The sequence below is a fragment of the Tripterygium wilfordii genome, chromosome 16 (assembly GCF_013401445.1).
Source record: "Tripterygium wilfordii isolate XIE 37 chromosome 16, ASM1340144v1, whole genome shotgun sequence".
Taxonomy (NCBI): domain Eukaryota; kingdom Viridiplantae; phylum Streptophyta; class Magnoliopsida; order Celastrales; family Celastraceae; genus Tripterygium; species Tripterygium wilfordii.
The window spans coordinates 8,849,275-8,868,777 of NC_052247.1; the positions used below are offsets into that span (position 1 = coordinate 8,849,275).

General features: G+C 37.9%; 2 protein-coding genes across 5 annotated transcripts; one reads left to right on the forward strand and one right to left on the reverse strand.

Annotated features, from left to right (window-relative positions):
• The first annotated feature begins 2,138 nt into the window (after positions 1-2,138).
• LOC119980608 (probable inactive shikimate kinase like 2, chloroplastic) lies at positions 2,139-6,952 on the forward strand. Its single transcript, XM_038823377.1, has 8 exons — positions 2,139-2,417; positions 2,970-3,160; positions 3,241-3,435; positions 3,962-4,023; positions 4,656-4,722; positions 4,819-4,937; positions 5,999-6,175; positions 6,700-6,952. The coding sequence occupies exons 1-8, from the start codon at positions 2,172-2,174 to the stop codon at positions 6,804-6,806; spliced, it is 1,164 nt and encodes a 387-aa protein (XP_038679305.1). The 5' UTR covers positions 2,139-2,171; the 3' UTR covers positions 6,807-6,952.
• Positions 6,953-8,321: 1,369 nt separating this feature from the next.
• LOC119980606 (inactive poly [ADP-ribose] polymerase RCD1-like) lies at positions 8,322-19,473 on the reverse strand. Of its 4 annotated transcripts, XR_005463919.1 has the most exons (9): positions 19,269-19,473; positions 17,101-17,210; positions 14,042-15,251; positions 13,142-13,383; positions 12,754-12,890; positions 9,635-9,778; positions 9,456-9,551; positions 9,287-9,381; positions 8,322-8,729 (listed from the first exon to the last, which is right to left on the reverse strand). XR_005463919.1 is itself a non-coding variant. In XM_038823374.1 (8 exons), the coding sequence occupies exons 3-8, from the start codon at positions 15,118-15,120 to the stop codon at positions 8,667-8,669; spliced, it is 1,761 nt and encodes a 586-aa protein (XP_038679302.1). In that variant the 5' UTR covers positions 15,121-15,251; positions 17,101-17,210; positions 19,269-19,471; the 3' UTR covers positions 8,322-8,666. The 4 variants fall into 4 exon arrangements, 3 of the variants coding, with proteins under 3 accessions (XP_038679302.1, XP_038679304.1, XP_038679303.1); XM_038823374.1 differs by lacking the exon at positions 9,287-9,381 and having other exon boundaries at positions 19,269-19,471; XM_038823376.1 differs by lacking the exon at positions 9,287-9,381 and having other exon boundaries at positions 12,754-12,857; positions 19,269-19,469.
• Between the last annotated feature and the right edge of the window lie 30 nt (positions 19,474-19,503).

Here is a 19,503-nt window from a genome sequence, read left to right on the forward strand (position 1 = left end):
TCTCTTGTTATATGCTACATCTCTCTTATCTCACTACATCTTCTCTCTCTACTGCATCTCTATCTTATCACAATAAATTTCTCTCTCCTATTGCATATCTCTCCCATCACAATAACTTTCTCTCTCCTACTGAATCTCTCTTTACTACGTCTTTCTCTCTCTCTCATATATTTTTATGACTGTCGTTTTGGTCCAAATATGACTGGGCATTATACGTCTCTATGAGGGGAGTCTAATGGTGATGGTGGTATTGCAAATTGTCATCAAAATCGACCGGATCTGAAGTTTTTTTTTCAAATTATAACACTGGCCGACCAATGTTACTGTTTTGAAATAGTAACATTAACCGACCAATGTTACTATTTTAAAACAGCCATATCCGGTGGCCATTTTGGGTCATACCTGACTGGGCATTATGCGTCTCAGTGAGGGGATTCTAATGGTAGTGGTGGTATGACGAACCGCCGTTAAAATCAACCGGATCAGAAGTTTTTTCCAAATAGTAACACTAGCCGACCAATGTTACTGTTTTGAAATAGTAACATTGGTAACACTGGGCAACCAATGTTACTGTATTAAAACGACCATATCCGGTGGCCGTTTTGGGCCGTACCTGGTTGGGCACTGTGTGCTTCAATGAGGGGAGTCCAACTGTGATGGTGGTTTGACAAACCGCCACGAAAATTGATAGAATTTAAAGTTTTTTTTCAAATAATAACTCTGACGACCAATGTTACTGTTTGAAACAGTAACATTGGCCGAGAGGGATTTGAGGAAGAGAATGCTACTACCTCTTTGCTAAGCACAGGAATGCTTGATCGAGTAAAGCAAGCAAAAAAGCAACAGAATACGGAATATGAAGGGGCTGGAGGTAGAGCCAATGACCAATTGAAGAGTTACAGACTAGTATAAAGCCCTCAATTTTGGAACCTATTTTTATAGCCCGACACATAGCTGCAACATAAAAGCCAACAGATACAATTGGATAAGCACCAACCAGAGATGAAAAGAAAATATGGTGAAATACATTTGGACGAAATAAAACTAGCAATAAGAGATACAGTTTTTTGTAGGAGGAAGAAGACAAGGATAATAAAGTAATTAGCATGCTAGTGGTACCTTAGAGGGAAAAAGTTTTTTGAACTGGACTTAAGTGTCCAAAAGTTTCACAAGTGGTATCGGCCGGGAATTTTCCCTTAAAAAAATTAAAAACAGTTTGTATACTTGGGTCGAATATACTATCAGGCCCACTAAATTCGGCTCATAAAGCTCACAAAAACCTCGAACCGGCCTATATAATTTATAGGGGTAAAAGAAATTTTTGACCACTGATAGATGGCCCCTGTTACAACTCAATCTCCACGTTCCATTTGTTTCATTTTGGTCACTCATGTTACACCAATGTTCCATGGACATAATTTTTGTGAAACCGATCAATCAAACTATTGACGTGTCAGGTAGACCAAATGGATTCTGTCAAAAAAATGACATGGCAAAATTGGCACGGGAACTCATTTTCTGCCTCAAAATTTCTCGTTCCATTCTCTCTGGTCGAGATGAAAGACTCGCGGTCCTGTAGATTTGAAAGAGAAAGTTTCATACTTGACTTTGGAAAAGATTGGTGGCGGTGGTTATGGCCAAAAAATGGTTGGCAATGGTCGGCCTCGTGTTGGGGAGTTGATTGATGGTGGTGGTCAACGGCGGAGGTGACTCGTGTGGCTGGATCAAGCCTTTTTTTAGATAAATTTTCATGACTTCCATGTGACTTTTTTACAAAATCAGAGGTTGTTGGCGGCTGGGCTAGGTTTACTTTTTATGCCATGTCCGCATGTTAACTAACCGATTTCATAAAAATTTTGCCCTTGGAACCATTGGTGTAACATGAGGAGCCAAAGTGAAACAAATGGAACGTGGAGACTGAGTTGTGACAAGGATCATCTGTCAGCGGCCAAAAGGGTATTTTATTCTATTATATAGCACAAGCCCAGTTACATTCGGCCCATTTGGCCCGTCCCGCTGTTTCTATTAGGATTGACTTTGTGGGCTATTAGTAAATGCCTAAATGGCTTTACTGGAGCCCATACAATCCACAAGCCCAGCCCAAACAAAACAGAATCCACTGATTCATCAGTCAACTGGCTCTGGCTCTCTATCCTACTCTGCTTTGTAAAATGGCAGCCATAGCCACTACACACCTCTGCTTCATCCCCCGAAATCCCACAAATATCCTTCAATTTCACTCGCTCTCAAAGTCCACTCTATTTATTCCGAATATCTATGCGTCCGCCTCCATCGCAAGATTCTCGTCCTCAGTTTCTCCTTTCAAATCCAACAATGTGAAGCCTCTCGACCGACTCTGTCGCCTCACCTGCAACACTACTTCCTCCACAGTCTCCGCGACTACTAAGAATTACGAGGTGCTTGGTGTGTTCCCTCCTATTTTTCTCTGTTCTATTGCCAAGGAAACTAGGGAAAGAGAGGGTTTTTTTTCTTCTTTTTATGGAATTATTAGAAATGTCATTCAAGGCTTAGTTTTGGGGGTAAATAACTATAATAAGTGATATTCCAAGGTTTGTTGAATTTAATTCAAAACCATTGGATTATCCTTGTTTCATTGTTCAAACAAATTCTTAAGTAATGTGGATTTCAATTTCTGGTTTTTGAACTTACTGGGTTTCTTTGCATTCAAAGACTGAATAAATTAGCATGGAATTTTGCTTGGCTTCTTTTTAAACAACTAGCAAGAGAAGAGGATTGTTATTAGTTTCCATCACATAGAACAGACAGAAGGAAAACATTCAGTTAATTTAAGTTCAAATTTGGGAATTTTCTAAGTTAATTATGAGTAGCTAAACGTATCCTGTGGAGATGTATTTGACTGATGAGGGTTATTGGCGTAGTGAATTAATATTTAAGATTGCTCGTATTTCATTCTTTTTCAAGTACTAACTTTGTGAAACACATTGCAGTTTTCTGATGGTTCATATGAGGTGGAATTAAGATTACCACTTGGGAACTTAGACATTCATAGTTCAAAAGATATATACGTGGACGCAGATGGCACATCTTTAACAGTCAGAGTTCAACGCCATGGGTCTTTCATTACACTTATAGAAACTAATAATCTCTTCGACAAAATAAAGCCTGCAGAAACAATATGGTGTGATTCTGAATGTACATGATTTGTATTACTTTGTATGGGTGTTTACATGATTTATATGTGATTAATTGATTGGACAGGTATATAGATGAAGATCAACTTGTTATTAACTTGAAGAAGCAAGATCCAGAACTGAAATGGCCTGACATTGTAGAATCATGGGAGTCCTTGACAGCTGGAGGTATTCAATTATTGAAAGGAACTTCTATCTACATTGTTGGAGACTCAACTGAAGTTAACCAAAATGTGGCTCAAGAACTTGCACTTGGTCTTGGGTACAATACCTTCCTTGCTATGGCTGCTTGCATTTTTTACTAGTTGATGCTCTAAATTGCACCCTACTGATTGTTTCATCTATTTCCTTGCATCCCCTGACCAGTTTTACTAGTAACAATTAATTGTTCTATTACATCACTCAACTGCGGGAGCCTTGTGCACGGGAGTTGTTTTTATTAATCCAAACCAATATGCACATGGTCCTATATAGGGAACCGAAGCTTTTGACTCATAACTTATTGAGGTAGGAAAGTAAACACATGTAGGTGACAACTTACAACTGATACAGGTGACAACTGACAACTGATATAGGTGGTTTTAGTAATAGCAATCTTATACATAGGTAAGCTAGACACCTTCCATTTACTGAAAGAAGTTATAATATTTATAAACTATTTTTGGTGCTGAAGCAAAAGAAACTGTACCTCTGACTATCAGAAAAACAATTGGTCGATATCTGTAATTTCTTATAGTTTCACGTCTGTCCTCTGACTTTGTAGTATTGTTTGCTGATATGGAATTCAGGTATACACCACTCAATACAAAAGAGTTGCTGGAAACATTCACCAAGCAAACTGTCGATTCTTGTGAGTACAGTCTAGAGTTTTCTTTTCATCAGAACTACATCTCTCTGTCTCCCTCAATCCATGAGCTGATTATAGCTCTGCACAAGCAAACACGGTTTGGAAAGCCATCTGCCCTGTAGGTGCACCAGTAAATTTGTTCTACTTTTGTACCATATGGCTGACTGCTATACCTTACATATGCATTACAAATGAGGAGCTAAACAAATTGCTGTTGATCATTTTCTCATTGTCTTTTACTTTTGAGGCTCTTTTTCCCAGAATAAGCAACAAACTCTGCTGTTCAACACAGCTAGTTGAAAGTTGAAACCCATGTCTCTGCCTGGAATAGGCAGTTCACATTGCTTCTAAGTTATTTGTGTTGTTGTCTTAAGTACATCATGTTACACCTATATGTTAGACATGCAATCTTCCGTTATTCATTAGTATCTGATGCCATCATTGCACAATGATCCTGTCTTTTTCTGCTGCATAGCGAATTTTCTACTCTATCAAGCAAAAATTTACTTGATGTTATGATATACACATCCCTACTTGATATGATGAAATGATTTGTGGAGAAATTATGCTATTGGACTTTTGAAGTAACTTGTGTTGCCATCTTGCAGTGCATTAACAAGTGTAACTAATTCCAGGGTTGCTTGCTGAAGGATTTGATTCTGTTGCAGAAGCAGAAGGTGCTGTCTTAGAAAGCCTTAGCAGGTAAGATTTATAGCCAACTAATTGATACTTTTGCTTTTACTAGACACAAAGACTAGTTTCTTTCTTTCTTTCTTTTTTTGTATGGCTGGTCTCCAGTCATGTACGGGCTGTCGTTGCAACATTAGGAGGACAACAAGGAGTTGCCAGAAGAGCAGATAAATGGCGGCATCTTTATGCAGGATTTACTGTCTGGCTGTCTCAAACTGAAGCTATGGGTAAGCTATGTGATCTTGGTTATTTCTGAATCTTAGAGGAGCCATTCCCATTGGTAAGTCTCATTCTCCAAGTACCAGTATAAACTCAGTTGCAACAAGTTGGGCCCACAATTGGAATGAACAACCTTTCTGTGCATGCCTTAAATAAAGTTATCCTTTTTCCTTTCATTTTCTCGGAAGCTAATGCGATCATTGTGTACTTGGAGTTGGACAATGATGACTTGGTTATCCACTCGTTTATTCTTGGGTTTTCCATATCTATACTCCAAGGACATTGCCCGCCAAAGGCTGCTTAGTAAGAGCAAATGCAATAGCATATTTTTGCTGGATCAACAAAAATCTCACCTCTATTACACGAAAAGTCAAGCCAAACAGGTATTCCAATACAGCCACATCAGCAAAACACATCTCTCAATACAATCACATCAGCAAAATACAAATTCCTATACATTATCCTTTCCCACCCAACATGGAAGCCAACAACATTCCATGTCTTCCTGTTGTCCCCAACAAAACTATACCAAAACACAAAATCTCGATACAGTCACATCAGCAAAACACGTCTCCCAATACAGTCACATCGACAAAACACAAAATCCAATACATTTTTGTTGGCCCAGCAAAATTTTACCATTGTGGTTGCTCTAACAGACTAACAACCCCCTTCCTTGCTTGAGCACCAAAATCATATGATTCATTTATCATTATCAAATATGGGCGTTGGAAACTAATGAATTTACCTGCTCAAACCTTAGTACAAACTCTAAATAGTAGTGGCAAGTCCAACAACTAATTCCTTTACATGGTTTTAGAATCCCTTCCCTCAGTTGTATGAACTACGGCCAAGTTTTTTCCTCGAGGTTAGTTTGGAGTGGGTAAGGGGGATTGGCTTGTTCGGATGTTTCCAAATTTGATTTATCTGTGAGAAGCACTTAAAAAAGTAAATTTGTCAAAACAGCAAAAAGATAGGGGGCGAAAAATAAGTCATAGAAAGGAGTTAAGGTGTTATATTGTGAATGCAATTGATGCTAAGTTACAATGGTCAACATTTTTCTATACAGATGAGGATTCAGCAAAGGAAGAGGCCAGGAGACACATTCAAGATGGTAATCTAGCTTATTCAAAGGCAGATGTTGTCGTCAAGCTCCAGGGTTGGGATGCTGACCATGCCAGAAGTGTAGCTCAGGCCTCCTTGCATGCCCTCAAACAGTTGATTTTGTCAGACAAGAAACTTCCAGGTACCACTCCTTGGGAACACCTATACTTAACTGAGAAACAGTGAGCTGACGATCTATAAAAATTAACAGTAGTAAGTCATAAAATCTAAGGTTGATAAAGTGGAAGCTTATTTTGAGACAATCCCAGTGCTGTATGCTCCTCCATTTAAACCAAGTTTTTATGAACAAATAAACCATGAGAAACGGTTGGCATTACTTTCACCATTAAAAATAGATGGTTTTTGATGTCTCTTTTTATTCGAGGTGTGTGTGTGCATTCAGAAAGATTTGTCTCCTCCTTTTGCTACAAAACTCTCTCTCTCAAGGATGAGAATTTCAAACCTGAGTATGTTTCCGACTACTCGTTTTATCTTTTGCTTTTTTACTTTTGAAGGGGAGGGTAGATGCCTGGGCTGATGCACTCAAACCAGATAGCTTTGAAAAAGACAATACTCTTTTGCCATGTGTTTTAACTTCATGGATGAAATGGAGCAAAATAATAAACAAGCTTGCATGTTAACTAGCCTTTCTTCTCTGTTTTGAAGGAAAGAAGAGCCTCTATATAAGATTGGGTTGTCGTGGCGATTGGCCGAACATCAAGCCTCCAGGTTGGGATCCATCAGCTGAGGCCCATGCATCTGCTACTACGTAGCAAAGTTAAGCCCTTTACTCTTTAGGTGATTGGCAATTTTTGTAGTAACATACTAAATGTAAAGATAAACTCTTTAAACTTGATTGGAGATCAAAAAATTCTCTCACAATGGCATATTCTTCTGTGGCTTCGATTCCATGTCCTTACCGTAACTCACCCTCACTTGGATGGATACGAGACGGTAACCTGAAGAAAGCAGGTATACAGTACATAAGAAATTTATACAGCGATTCCTCCAAAACCAATTTAGTTTCTTGTAAAATGAATTACTGTGCAAATTTAGTTTATAAGCTGCAGAATCAGACCTATACGTGCTCCCAATGTTGGTCTATCTTTGCTAATATTTGAAAGCACTGCAATAGCCATGAAATTGAATCTAATATCTGGGCACAATTCCAATTCCAACTCACTTCATCATGCAGAGATTCTATTGTTCTTGGACATGGCTTAGGAACCATCACAAAGAAAATCAACTACACGTCTCCTTTCTTCTTCTCTTCTTCTGGACTTCCTACCCAATTCAATAAAGGGTTTCGGATTTGCAGACAAATTTAAAAAAATAAATAAAAACAAAACAAAAATATGTTGCGATATTGCACATCCCCTAAGCCATTTGAATATTCAAATTGTAGACTGTAAAATTTTAAACAATTTGAGAGCCTCTTCTTAAGTTTCGTTCAATTCCGTCGGTGTAGTTGCTTGGTGGGGTTGGCCGAGACAGGTGAAGTGCAGTTGGGAGACTGGAACTGCAAAAACAAGAATGCCATGAGAGATGAAGTACTATCTCATGAGGTAAGACTCTTCACAAAAATTTCCCGCCCTAAAAAGGTGAACAAAGAACCGTCCCCAATGTTTTCCAAGACACAAGACCCAGTTTCACCTTTCTTTTCCATAATATAAAAAGAAAACATAAATCTCCATTCGCAAGAGAAATTTACCGAGAACAAGGTTATTAACAAACCGATTCTCTATATAGTGCTTGAGCATTTTCCAGGGAACAGAAATCAACTTTCTTCAGCCCAACCACGAGTTGAACTTGCAGTAACAAAATCTGTTCATATCATCCAACATAACAAACTAAGACCACTCATGGCTTTTCTTGATTTTGGCCAAGAAAGGAATTCCAATGCATCCTAAAGCTAGAAGCACAAACTTTTAATCCAAACATTTTCTACCATTCCAATCATGCTCACCAGAAAGAAAAGCACATCCCACAAGAATTAGTTCAAGTACAGCCACATCTACAAGCATCAATCCCTGCTACACATTACACAAAGCAATAATAATACCTCTACTCACACACAATGCAATGTCCATTATACAAAACTTGTTTTGGACAAGCTTCCAAACAAAACCTGTTCAACAATTCATCAACCTGCATAGTTACCTTCTACACAAAACTTGTTTTAAAGTGCACTGGGTGATGGTATTTTTTAACCAACATCCCTGATATTGGCAACCCACAGTTGGCAAACAGCATGAAATTACAGATTAAACAGGACAAACACTGTAAAATCATGCTGCCGGAAGTACCAACTAGGAAATAATTATTGGAATTGTCCACATGCAGGAAAAAAAAATGTATCCAAGGTTCAAGAGAGTTCAAAATTTAAACACTTTACAGTTTGACAAGTGTTGAAAACATAGTTCACTAACCAGAAAACAAGGAAAATAGACGAGCAAACTCCTAGAACTTTTCAGAAAACTAAGACCTACAATACTTGTAACCAGCCCGTTATAATATTCACAACTTCAAGTCGACGCATTGCAATACCCATTACCCAGAATGAAGTTTAATGTAAGCTCCCGGACACCATATGGAAAACCAGGCCAGAATCAAGTACGAGGCACCATGACCAATCAAGGGCCACCTGAACCTTCAATATTCGGCTTCGATGCATCAGTTAGACAAGCTGATGGTATCTGCATATGACCATGGAACTTCATATTACTACAAATTTCAGTAATTCTTAGCTCTTAAATAATCAATTTTATTGCAGCTATATTAATGAAATATGCTTCATATCCAATTCATCTAAAATTGTAAAATGTTGAATGAGAACCTTCCCAAGAGTGGCAATCATTTCTCATCCAACATGGATGCTTTTATTCTGATCTTGTTATTTTGGAAAAATTAGTTATATTATAAGTTTATAACAGCTGGATCTCTAAGGTAAAAAAAACCTCTATCTTTGGCGTTTGAAGAATTGTGTAACAAGAATGACTGGATGCATGTATAATAAACTAGGTAATCATGCATACTAAATTTCTTTGGGTTTATGCAGTGCAATTTATGATTCCTTCATTCTTTCATAGTACCTAACAAGAAGAGCTCTGACACAAAGCAATGTGCAATACGTTATTGCAATGGAAAGGAGGAAGAACGACACACACAAAAAAAAGACCAAAGGGCTTCTTATGCTTAGAGTTTTCTCTTTATGCATGTGAGCATGTCTATATATTAATGTTAATGTACCAACCGGAAAGGTGATTTCTTCAGTGAAAACTCAATCTGACGATTCACTAGAAAACCCAACATGCACCACAATATTATGTGTCCTCTAATAGGTAATCACTGCTTAGACAAACATTGGAAAAAGAAATTCAGCATGTATTAGTAACAAGAATTAGTTGCCATGTACGCATTACCTTGGATTGAAGTTTGATTATTGTACTTCGCAGCAATGCATCTCCGACTATCAGCCTCAAATTTTTGACAAAATCATCCCGATTTAACTTCTTAGCCTGTTAAAAAAAATTTGAATAAAAATGAGGTGGAAGCATCCAATTATAAGAAACACAAAAATTAACTGATGATGAAAAAGTACCCTGAATAATTCATAGTGACCAGATATAAGTTTCTTATCTCTAGGAGAAACTTTGTCTGAGATGGCAGCAAACAAGTTAGGGAAAGGCATCCAGGGGGATTTTGGAGTCCTCGAAGTGGCCGAACCCAAACTAGCATCTTTTCCCTGAAAGCCAACAGAATATATATTTACAGGTAAAAGCAAATTTATTAATCATAGGCAATCATCCGAGCCTTTATCCCACCATGAGAAAATCAACAAGAGTCCACTATATATATTTGTTTCCCCGATTCATTTATATCTAGGATCATACTTTCATCAACTCCTATTGAATCTATATTCCTTAGTCCTTACTACTTCAAGCATGAATTTTTAGGTCTTTCACTTCAGTTCCTACTCTCTCCAATATAAATTCTCTCGATTCTCCGCACTACCACACCTCGACCTCTACATTGTACATGCCCATATCATCGTAAACGGTTTCCTCGCAACTTATCTTGAATTGGTGTTTCTCCTACCTTAGATCCAATAATCTCATTTCTTATCCTATCCGTTCTCGTGTGGCCACACATCCAATGAAACATTCGTATTCCACTACAAGCATTCTTTTTTGGATAGGTTGTCTCTTAATATCCCAACACTCAAAACCATACATCATTGCGGGTCGTATAACTGACCTATAGAATTTTCCTTTCAACTTTAAAGGAATCATTCAGTCGCATAAAATCCCGAATGCACTCCTCCACTTCATCCATCATTTTTAGCCTACTAGCTACATCTTCGCTAATGTCTCCGTCATCGTGGGAAATTGATCCAAAATATTTTAAAACCTTACTTTTTGTTGCTTATCTCCCATCTAATTCAATTGTTTGTTCGTTCCCTTGCCTGCTCTTACTAAACTTACATTTCATATATTTTGTTTTTAGTCCCGCTTAATTTAAATCTTTTTAGACTCCAAGGCTTGCCTCTACATCTCGAGCTTTGAGTTAACTCCAACATTATCTCATCCGCAAGAACTATATTATCTACAAACAACATGCACTAAGTTGCCTCACATTGGATATGTCGTGAGTTCAATCATAACTATATAAGATAGGAATGAGCTTACCGCCGAACGCTGGTGCAAGCCTATTGTAATGGAAAACTAACTCCATCATTAGTTCCGACACTAGCTATGACTCCATACATATCCTTGATTATAGTAATATAACTAATCAGGACTCCTCACATCTCTAAAATTCACAACATCAAATCCCTAGGCACTTTATCATATCTTCCCCAAGTCTATAATACTAAAATAAAGACCTTTTTCCTTTCGTCTATATTTTTCTACAAAATATCGCCTCCACTGTGGATCATCCAAGCATAAAATCAAATTGGTTTTCGGATATCGTAAGTACTAATCTCAATCTCCTTTCCACACCTCTTTCCAAAATTTTAACATATGGCTCATAAACTTGATGCACTACAACTTTAGATATCACAATTGTTCTTCTATGTAGGCACTATAACGCTTTTCCCCATTCATCATGCCTCATACGAGTCTTAATAATTTGATTAAATAACTTAGTTAGTCATATTGTACCTACATCTCCTACACATTTCCACATTTCTATTGGAAGGTCCCATGGATTTACCCTCTTTTATTCGTCTCCTTAAATCTTCCTTCACTTCAATCACCAGTCACCCAATACGTCTTACATACTAAGGATCCTTATTCTCCGAGAAATATGAAAATCTTCAGGTTTCCACTTTTGACCGCTATTAAGCAACTCGTTGAGGTAACTACTTCCCCTCTCATTAATTTCTACGTCATTCACCAAAACTCAATCCATATCTTTAATGTATTTTACATGATTGATCTCTAGTTTTTCTCTCTTAGCTATCCTTCACTTTTCATTCACTAATGTTTCGAATTATCTTTTTCTGTTAACCCTACTCCTAATCATGATGTCAACTAGTTCAATTAATTTGTTGTAAGTGACCCTATATTCCAAGTGTCTATTCTAATCCTATAATCATGGACTAACTTCTTTACCCCCACCCTCTATAGCGCCTCACTCTATCCGAGCACTGGTGCAGCGAGGTGCTTACGGGAGACGCCCTAGCATGCCAAAAAGATAAACAACTCTATTGCACAAGGCTTTTGTAATGGGTTGGGGTCAGCAACATGCAGGACGTATGCAGACTAAGCCCCACATAATATGTGAGGAGGCTGTTTCCAATAATTGAACTTGTGACCCTAGGTTGCACCCCAACTCTACCACTGGGCCACATGCTCGTGTAGTAAAAGCTAGGAACTTGCATAATTGCATATGAATTGGCAGTATGATAACGACAGTTTATCAATGAGAAAATTACATAGGAATAATGTATGATCTTAAAGCCACTGCAACTGATAATAGCATGCTTGATAATCTTAACATGTGAATCAAATGACAACCAGGAACTTTTAGAGAGAGAGAGAGAAAAAAAAAACCACAATTTTGCACTATCAAGACTATATGGCGATGGTGAACCGCCTAGTAAAAGCTCACAACTTTTGTCACGATTCAGCTGCAGCAGTCACTACAGAATAATGCATGTTAACTTTTATTCACATTTTTCTCTTTTCAATGGCAATTGACAAGTACTGAAAGATGAGGCAATTGCGTACAAGTAGGTAAGAGGTTATAAAGGTCTTTACAATTCTGGCAGAGATACAGTTGACAATCTATTATCTGCAACATCATTAGTTCCTAGAAAATGGTAATGTCTCACGGTAGTGGATAATGAATAGTCAGTGCTATCTGATATATAAATCATCACATATCAAACATGTTTGCAACCTATTCAACATATGGAAAGAAAAATTGCAAGAAAGCATATCAATTTGTAAATCAGAGTGGTATTTGAATGATAAATAGAAGGCCCCATCAGCATCCAAGGCCCCTAGACTCATCTGCAACTTCAGGTCCACTAGTTTAATAACCGACAAACAAAGGCCTAAAAAGGTATATAGTCTGAGCAATCTAAATTTGATTCTTAAAAAGTACAATCCCAGATACAAAAGGGTGATAACTATGATGTCGCATATTAGCTCAATGATGCCACAAAATAAGGACCAACAGATTTGCCGTGCATTAACACAGGACACTCACCAGATCAACAGCAGAGGAGTTAAATCGCATATTTCCCTGACGACCTTGAGAGGGAATAGTAACCCCTGAACCTGAATGCTTGCTCTCTCTTCCAGCCAGATCACCTGTAGAGCCCATCAAGTAGAGGAACGCAGGTACTAAAAGTGTTCCACAAAGAAATTCAGAAAATGCACACAGACACTGCTAAACAAATTCGTAAGGCAGAGAAAATTCATGAACTTGTGAGCTTAGTAAACCATGTTCATTAATATCAACAACTTGTGATCTATCGTATAAAGGAAAAACAAAGGTCTGGCAGTCTAAATAAATGAGGAGATTTCAAACCAGGTTTAATCCAACAAACAATGGGTAAATGTGGGCATTCAGGCAATCAAAGGTTAGTAATCACCTTCATTCTTGGAAGAGACTTTGAAACCAACAGAAAATTCTGGATAAATGTGGGTATTCGCATTCATATTCCAGATCACATAATGCCTCGGATTCTGAAGATTATCCACTCCACTGTCGAATTCCTCGCTACTGGGATGGAACTGTCGGGTCTCAGGGCAAAGGGGCTCCATATTTCCCAGTATCACACGGCAAAATAACAAGTATCGAACACCATTTTCGTCAACATCACAATAATCCACACTGTCAACAAATCAAAAACTGAATCTCTCTCCACAATACACTATAAAATACAGATGAGTAGCAGATACAAATGAAAAAAAAAGAGGAAAATAATGTGAATTACCATAGGGGAAAATTTTCATATGTAACTGACTAAAAGAATGTTATAAGAGTGCAATAATTAAGGTAATCATAGGCAAGCATGCCCTTGGTAACAGTCAGCAATGATTATTTGAATTTTGCACGAAAATTTCACCATGGATATGTATTAAAATAAAAACCAATTAGCTTGTATGATCGTTTTGACCTAAATTAGCTTGTATGATCGTTTTGACCTATGCATGTCATGGTATCACCGCAATTCTAGCGGGAAAAATGTGTTTGATCACACATTGTTTGATCTTCAAAAATTGAGGCAACCATGAACATAAAAGGGTCATGCACAGATCAACGAATGCACAACACATTGCTCAGGAGCAGGGCCTCCTTTTAGTCTTGAATCTTTTCAAGGGACAATTTTCTGAAGAGCCAAGGCAGGCAGCATAAAAGAAAGTATCATCAGCACTAAATCCGGATCGCCACCTGTGGCCTACCCATGAAGATTAATAAATTTCGGGTAATAAAATAGAAATATGTTGTGCAGTATATGGCATAGATAGAATAAAAAGAAGAGCTAAACCTGGCACCAGGGCAGTTCGCTGCAGCAAGAGGAACGCCAATGCCATACTTGCACGTAGTCATCAATGGTCCATAATGCCCAAGCCCATACATCATGATCGTAGACAGTGCTCCTTTAGAGGAAGCAAGCCAAGCATAACGGACATTTGCATCTCCGCGATACTTTTTTGTGATTTCAACCTGCTTCTCAAAAAGCTCTAAACGGGCTGGCATTGAAGCACTAGAACAGCGATATAAATCAAGTATTTCTGCACCACAAGAAGGCGTTATACCATCATGAAAAATCTTTTGAACAATATCAGAATCCAACTTTTCATTAGCAGACATTGCTCCAGTGGCCATAAATTCCTTTATCTGTTTATTTGTCTCAACAACTTCAATGATTTTCTCATCAGACTTCATGTTGCAAGCACCTTGAATCTCCTCAATAACATCATCCGACTCCCCACTGCATTCCTTTAATTTAGATTCTCCATTTAAGTCAATTTCAAGCTGCAGTTTAATCTCATGGGCACCCGCGCATGAAGGCTTGTGATCTTTCCCACATTGATGTTTGCAGCAGTCATATTCATCAGCATCATCATAAATCTCAGGAAAGTAGCAGCCACCTGCTTCATCAATCCAAGCAATCGGTTGTTGCAGACCTCTTTTCAAGTCCAAACGAAACATATGAAGAAAATCCAGCACATAAGGATCACCGTCCATATCCACCTCAACGGCTGCCTTCTTTGAGTCAAGGTCTTTCTTAACCAATCGAATGAGATCTTGAGGAAAATCAGTCCATTCACCATTCTGGTACAACAGAATACGCTTCGGAACCCCACTTCTCTGGAAATTTGAATAACAGCGATGCAAAAATCTTGTAGAAACATATCCACGGCTCATACGCCGGCCATTGCATCCATCTACCTTCCTATATTTATCAAGGTTATGGGTCAACGGAATAGATGATGACCACTGAGGTAACACTGCTCTGGGAGCTCCGGCAATATATGCTGCGGAGTGAGATGCTCGCTTTCTCTTCAAGCCCAGTGCAACTCTACGACTACTATCCAATTCCTTTGCGATCTTTGATTCCATTCCGACCTACTAGATCAATCCCGATCAACAACTTCACAGGCAATTGTCCAAATAAAAAGTAAAACAGAAAATGTGGCCTTCCAACAGCCCCTTCTCACAGGAAATACACCATTGAAGTAGGCTCACACATACTGTACGAAAAACAAGAAGCCAACAATTAGTAAAGAAAAATTTGATACACTAAAAAATAAATATAATCTGAAATGTAGAACGGGGGACATTCTTATCGACCATAAAAGGAGGTCAAGATAAAAACTGCACCAACCCCACATCAAATAAAGAAAAACTAGGAATAAAGCCCAAATGATGCAATATACCAGAGACCAACTACTAGTCATAGTTGCAATCAAACTAGAGATCATTTTGGATTTTGACTTGTGAAACAGAAACTCAACAGTTGCTCAAATAGGCAGCTAAAAATTCTGGTAATTTTGTTTATAAGATATGCAACATGTTTCAATTCATCACAAAAACAACATACAGTATTTTCCATGGTGCTCATATCATGAGGTGCAACAAGATTACAATGATTAAACCATATAGTTTAAGCATATAACCATCTAGATCTGGTTGCCAGATTACCCTTCATCTCAAGAAACAAAACTCCATTGGAAAAAGTCTCTTCAGATAAGGATGAAATTCCTCACATGAAACTAAGCATTATCCCAAAACACATACTTAGCTTATAACCAACTTTAAAACCATGCTTCAATTCCAAAAGAATATTTATCCTTCTAAGATAAAGGTTTCCCTGCTATTGATAAATCAGACTACATAGAAAACAAGAGAAGTAGGAAAAACTAAATAATTTGAATTGTAAGTGCAAGAGAAATATTCTTTTGGAGTAGCGGAAAAACTAAATAAACCAGATTACATAGAAAACAAGAGAAATAGGAAAAACTAAATAGTTATCCTAAATACATACCAAAGCATCTTCCGGAAATAAAACGATGAGGAAGGTGATTAGTAAAAATCAGATTTCGATAATAGAAAAAGGAAACACAGAGCACACAAAGATCCAAGAACGGAAGATTTATGTGGTTTTACATTGTGACTGAGTAATTACGCCAAGGTTCTCCCATTGGTTTTAAATATGGATTAAAAATTCATCAAATCCTTCGCAGAGAAAGTCAATTATGTCCACTCAAAAAAAAAGAAATTCAACTATGACCGACATTGATCATCATGACAAAAACAGATTATGACTTTAAAGTGCTTCAATTTCTTATCATACCATATATGCTTGTGCCGTGAGCAGACAAAAAAATTGTTAAAGTTCTTATGTATGGATGAGGGGGCAATGTAGTGGTGAGGCCACTACAGGACTTTGTAGTGCCAACAATGGGCGTTTGATCATATGATAAATGTGAACTGATGGTTTTCTTCTTCTTTTTTTGCTTAAATTATTGTTCTTTTACATTTTTGTCTCTACTTTTCAAACTGAACAATAAAGAACCCTTTGGTTGCAAGGTAACTACAGGGCCCCCCTGATCCGCTTATGTATACATTGATGTCATCCGAGTTGAAAGCTGGTTCAACAGCAGTATCAATGGAGACCTAGTGTCATATATATGCGTTGATATAAATATATATGTATGATTAGGTGAAATTGTGCCAAACTTCGCTCGGGCGTACGCCTTGCGCCTCAGGTGTTTGAAGGATCATGAGCCTTACGCCTTTAACAACACTGCTCAACTATACAACTGGAAAACATTTCCAAAAGAACGGAGTGATCTAATCATCACCTACACACGTGGAAAGAATGTATACCAGCTTTAACAATAGTTCTAAATCCATAAACACGAAATTCAGTATAATTACTCGTCATAAATGATATACCACTATGGGTTGCCCTGCCCGTTCAACAATTAACAACATCACCAAAAATCCGCAACATCACAATAATTAAATTTCCAAGAAAATGATATCGAATCAAGTGATCGAGTTAGTTACCTAGAATCATATGGAAAGAACACATACCAAGCATTATGGATAGTCTTCATTGTGTACCTGCCCTTCTTATACGATTCAAATACGAAAAGCCACTTCCTTATTTATTCACAAACCTCAGTAGCGCTGCTCCTAGCCTCCTGCAACATAAAATACCACAATTCAGAACTCAAAAACTTCCAGTTTCAAATCCCAATTTAGTCCCACACTGCAAGTAACAGTAAAAATCAGGAAAAAGTAATTCCATAACATCCAGTTGCCACTTATAAAACTAAAGTCGGTAGTCAGCGCTTGCCGCTACAACTAGAGGGTAATCGGGTCACTTAATCGGTGACCCGAATAAGCCCCGACTAGTCGGCCTAGTCGGGGCAAGTCGTTTTTTTTTTTTACAGCATTCCATCCAAAACGACGTCGCTTTGGATGGAATTTAAAAAAAAAAAAAAAATCTGCCCCAAACGTCGTTTCTTCAAGTAACCCTAGTCTGTCTTTCGCTAAGCTTCCTGGGACGCTGAAGAAGGTCTCTTCCTTCAGTCTCTTCTTCTCTTGCCCCGACGAAAATCTACAAGTCTGCAACCCTAGTCATTCGCTAAGCTTCCTGGGACGCTGGTCGAGTGCTCGACTGAATACCCTCACTGGTCACTGCATCCTTCCACCATAGGCAAGTCAAGATCCCTCTTTACTAAATCAAAGAGAACTCTGCAATCTATTTCTACCATGTAAATCAAGATGAGAGTATACTGAAAGCCACAACAATAATTGGCTATTTGAGTGCATGACGAAATTAAGCAGCACGAACAATTTCCCAGCAAACATTGAGAACGAAAGAATGACAGACAGACAGACCACTACTGGATCAGTCTACATTTAATCTGACCGCAGCACAGACCACTACTTTTGGAATCCTCCTAGGTTGCCTTCAATTTAGTTCTCTCTGTTTAACTTTGATTTTGCTATTCTACTTTTCTCAATGAAATAAGTTGACGCGTTCATTAACATTTAGGCTATTTTGTGGGAGGTACTTGATCAAGCGGTGGGAGCGGATGAAATGCTTCAACCTAGAAGGAGCATTAGGAATATAAGAGAAATTGATGAGGAAGAGTTTTGTTGGAGGAGTCGTCCGAAGAAGATGATAAATGTGACTTTAAGTCCAATGAAGAAAGAGATGTGCCTCTAGTGGAAAGGCACGATGATATTTTTGAGAATGATGATTGATGAGTGATGCTTAAAGCCTTGAACTTGAATTATATATTGATATGTTATGCTTTTTTTGTTTTTGTAATTTGTGTGTGCACTGTTTGATTTGAATGGATTTTTTATTATGATGATTTTTTGAGCTTGGATGATATATTTGAACTTCAACATATGGTTTATGATTTTTTTGAACTTGGATGATTTTTTCATTTATATTGTGTTTTTCTCACACACACACACATATATGTGTTGCATATATATTTTTAATTAAAAAAACTCAAAACGATTAATCCCCGACTAGTCCCCGATTAATCCAATTAATCCCTAGTGCCCATGAACCACCTAGCAGCCGACTAACGATTTTTGCAACCATGAAAACAAATAACAATAAGCATCCTAGCAAGTCTCATCACCCAAATTAAACTCCTCAGCCAATCTAATTTCAAAGTTTAGACATCTTCAAGGATCAAAATGATTCTAAAGAACACAAATTTCAAAAGTCAAAAGCAAAAGCATTTCTTTAGTTATGTTCAAGTCACTCTTTAACCGAATAGATCATCATGCAAATTTCAAGTCAATCCATACAAACCCCACATAATTACACCGATCAGCGAAAAGAACTATTAACCCTAATCAATACAATTACTGGTAAAACGAAATTTATCCCCAATTACACCCTCAAAAACTCATATCAAAGAAAATCCACCCCGATCTGTCCAATTATTCACAAATCAAAAAACTTAAACAAATTAACATGCAAAACAGCAAAAACAGAATCCAAGCATCACAAGAAAAACATCATACGAATAAAAAAAGGGCAAAAATTTGAAGATTTTTCTGACAACAAAAAAAAACTGTACCCTCAATTCTCAGAAACGATAAAAATATCGATAAGTCTCGAGATCGAGGGAGTTAGAGGGCGAGAGAGAGAATACCCAGACTCCAGGCAAATAAAGGGGAACGGTACAGGAAAAACGACGCCGTTATTGAGCTTTACTAACATATACCTTACAGCGGCGTTAGAGGGTGTTCGAGTCGGCGGTCTCCGCGTGTTCGTTTCTGTCTCTTCGGCGAAAAGCAAGAAAGAGTTACGAACAAGGAAAAGCTACAACGACGCCGCCAAGACAACAATCTATCACCGCCACAACTAAATTGGCTATGAATTAGACCACGGAGGATCTCATTGGTGGGTGAGGCGTATACCTTGACCTCTTTATATAGGATGGCATTTTCGGAGATTTA

Coding starts and splice junctions, on each gene's coding strand:
- LOC119980608 (XM_038823377.1), top strand. CDS start 2,172: ATGGCAGCCATAGCCACTACACACCTCTGCTTCATCCCCCGAAATCCC. Junction 3,436..3,961: donor GAACTTGCACTTGGTCTTGG/GTACAATACCTT, acceptor TATGGAATTCAG/GTATACACCACTCAATACAA. Junction 4,024..4,655: donor CAAGCAAACTGTCGATTCTT/GTGAGTACAGTC, acceptor AACTAATTCCAG/GGTTGCTTGCTGAAGGATTT.
- LOC119980606 (XM_038823374.1), bottom strand. CDS start 15,120: ATGGAATCAAAGATCGCAAAGGAATTGGATAGTAGTCGTAGAGTTGCA. Junction 12,891..13,141: donor AGTCTCTTCCAAGAATGAAG/GTGATTACTAAC, acceptor GAACACTTTTAG/TACCTGCGTTCCTCTACTTG. Junction 9,552..9,634: donor GTCACTATGAATTATTCAGG/GTACTTTTTCAT, acceptor TTTTTTTAACAG/GCTAAGAAGTTAAATCGGGA.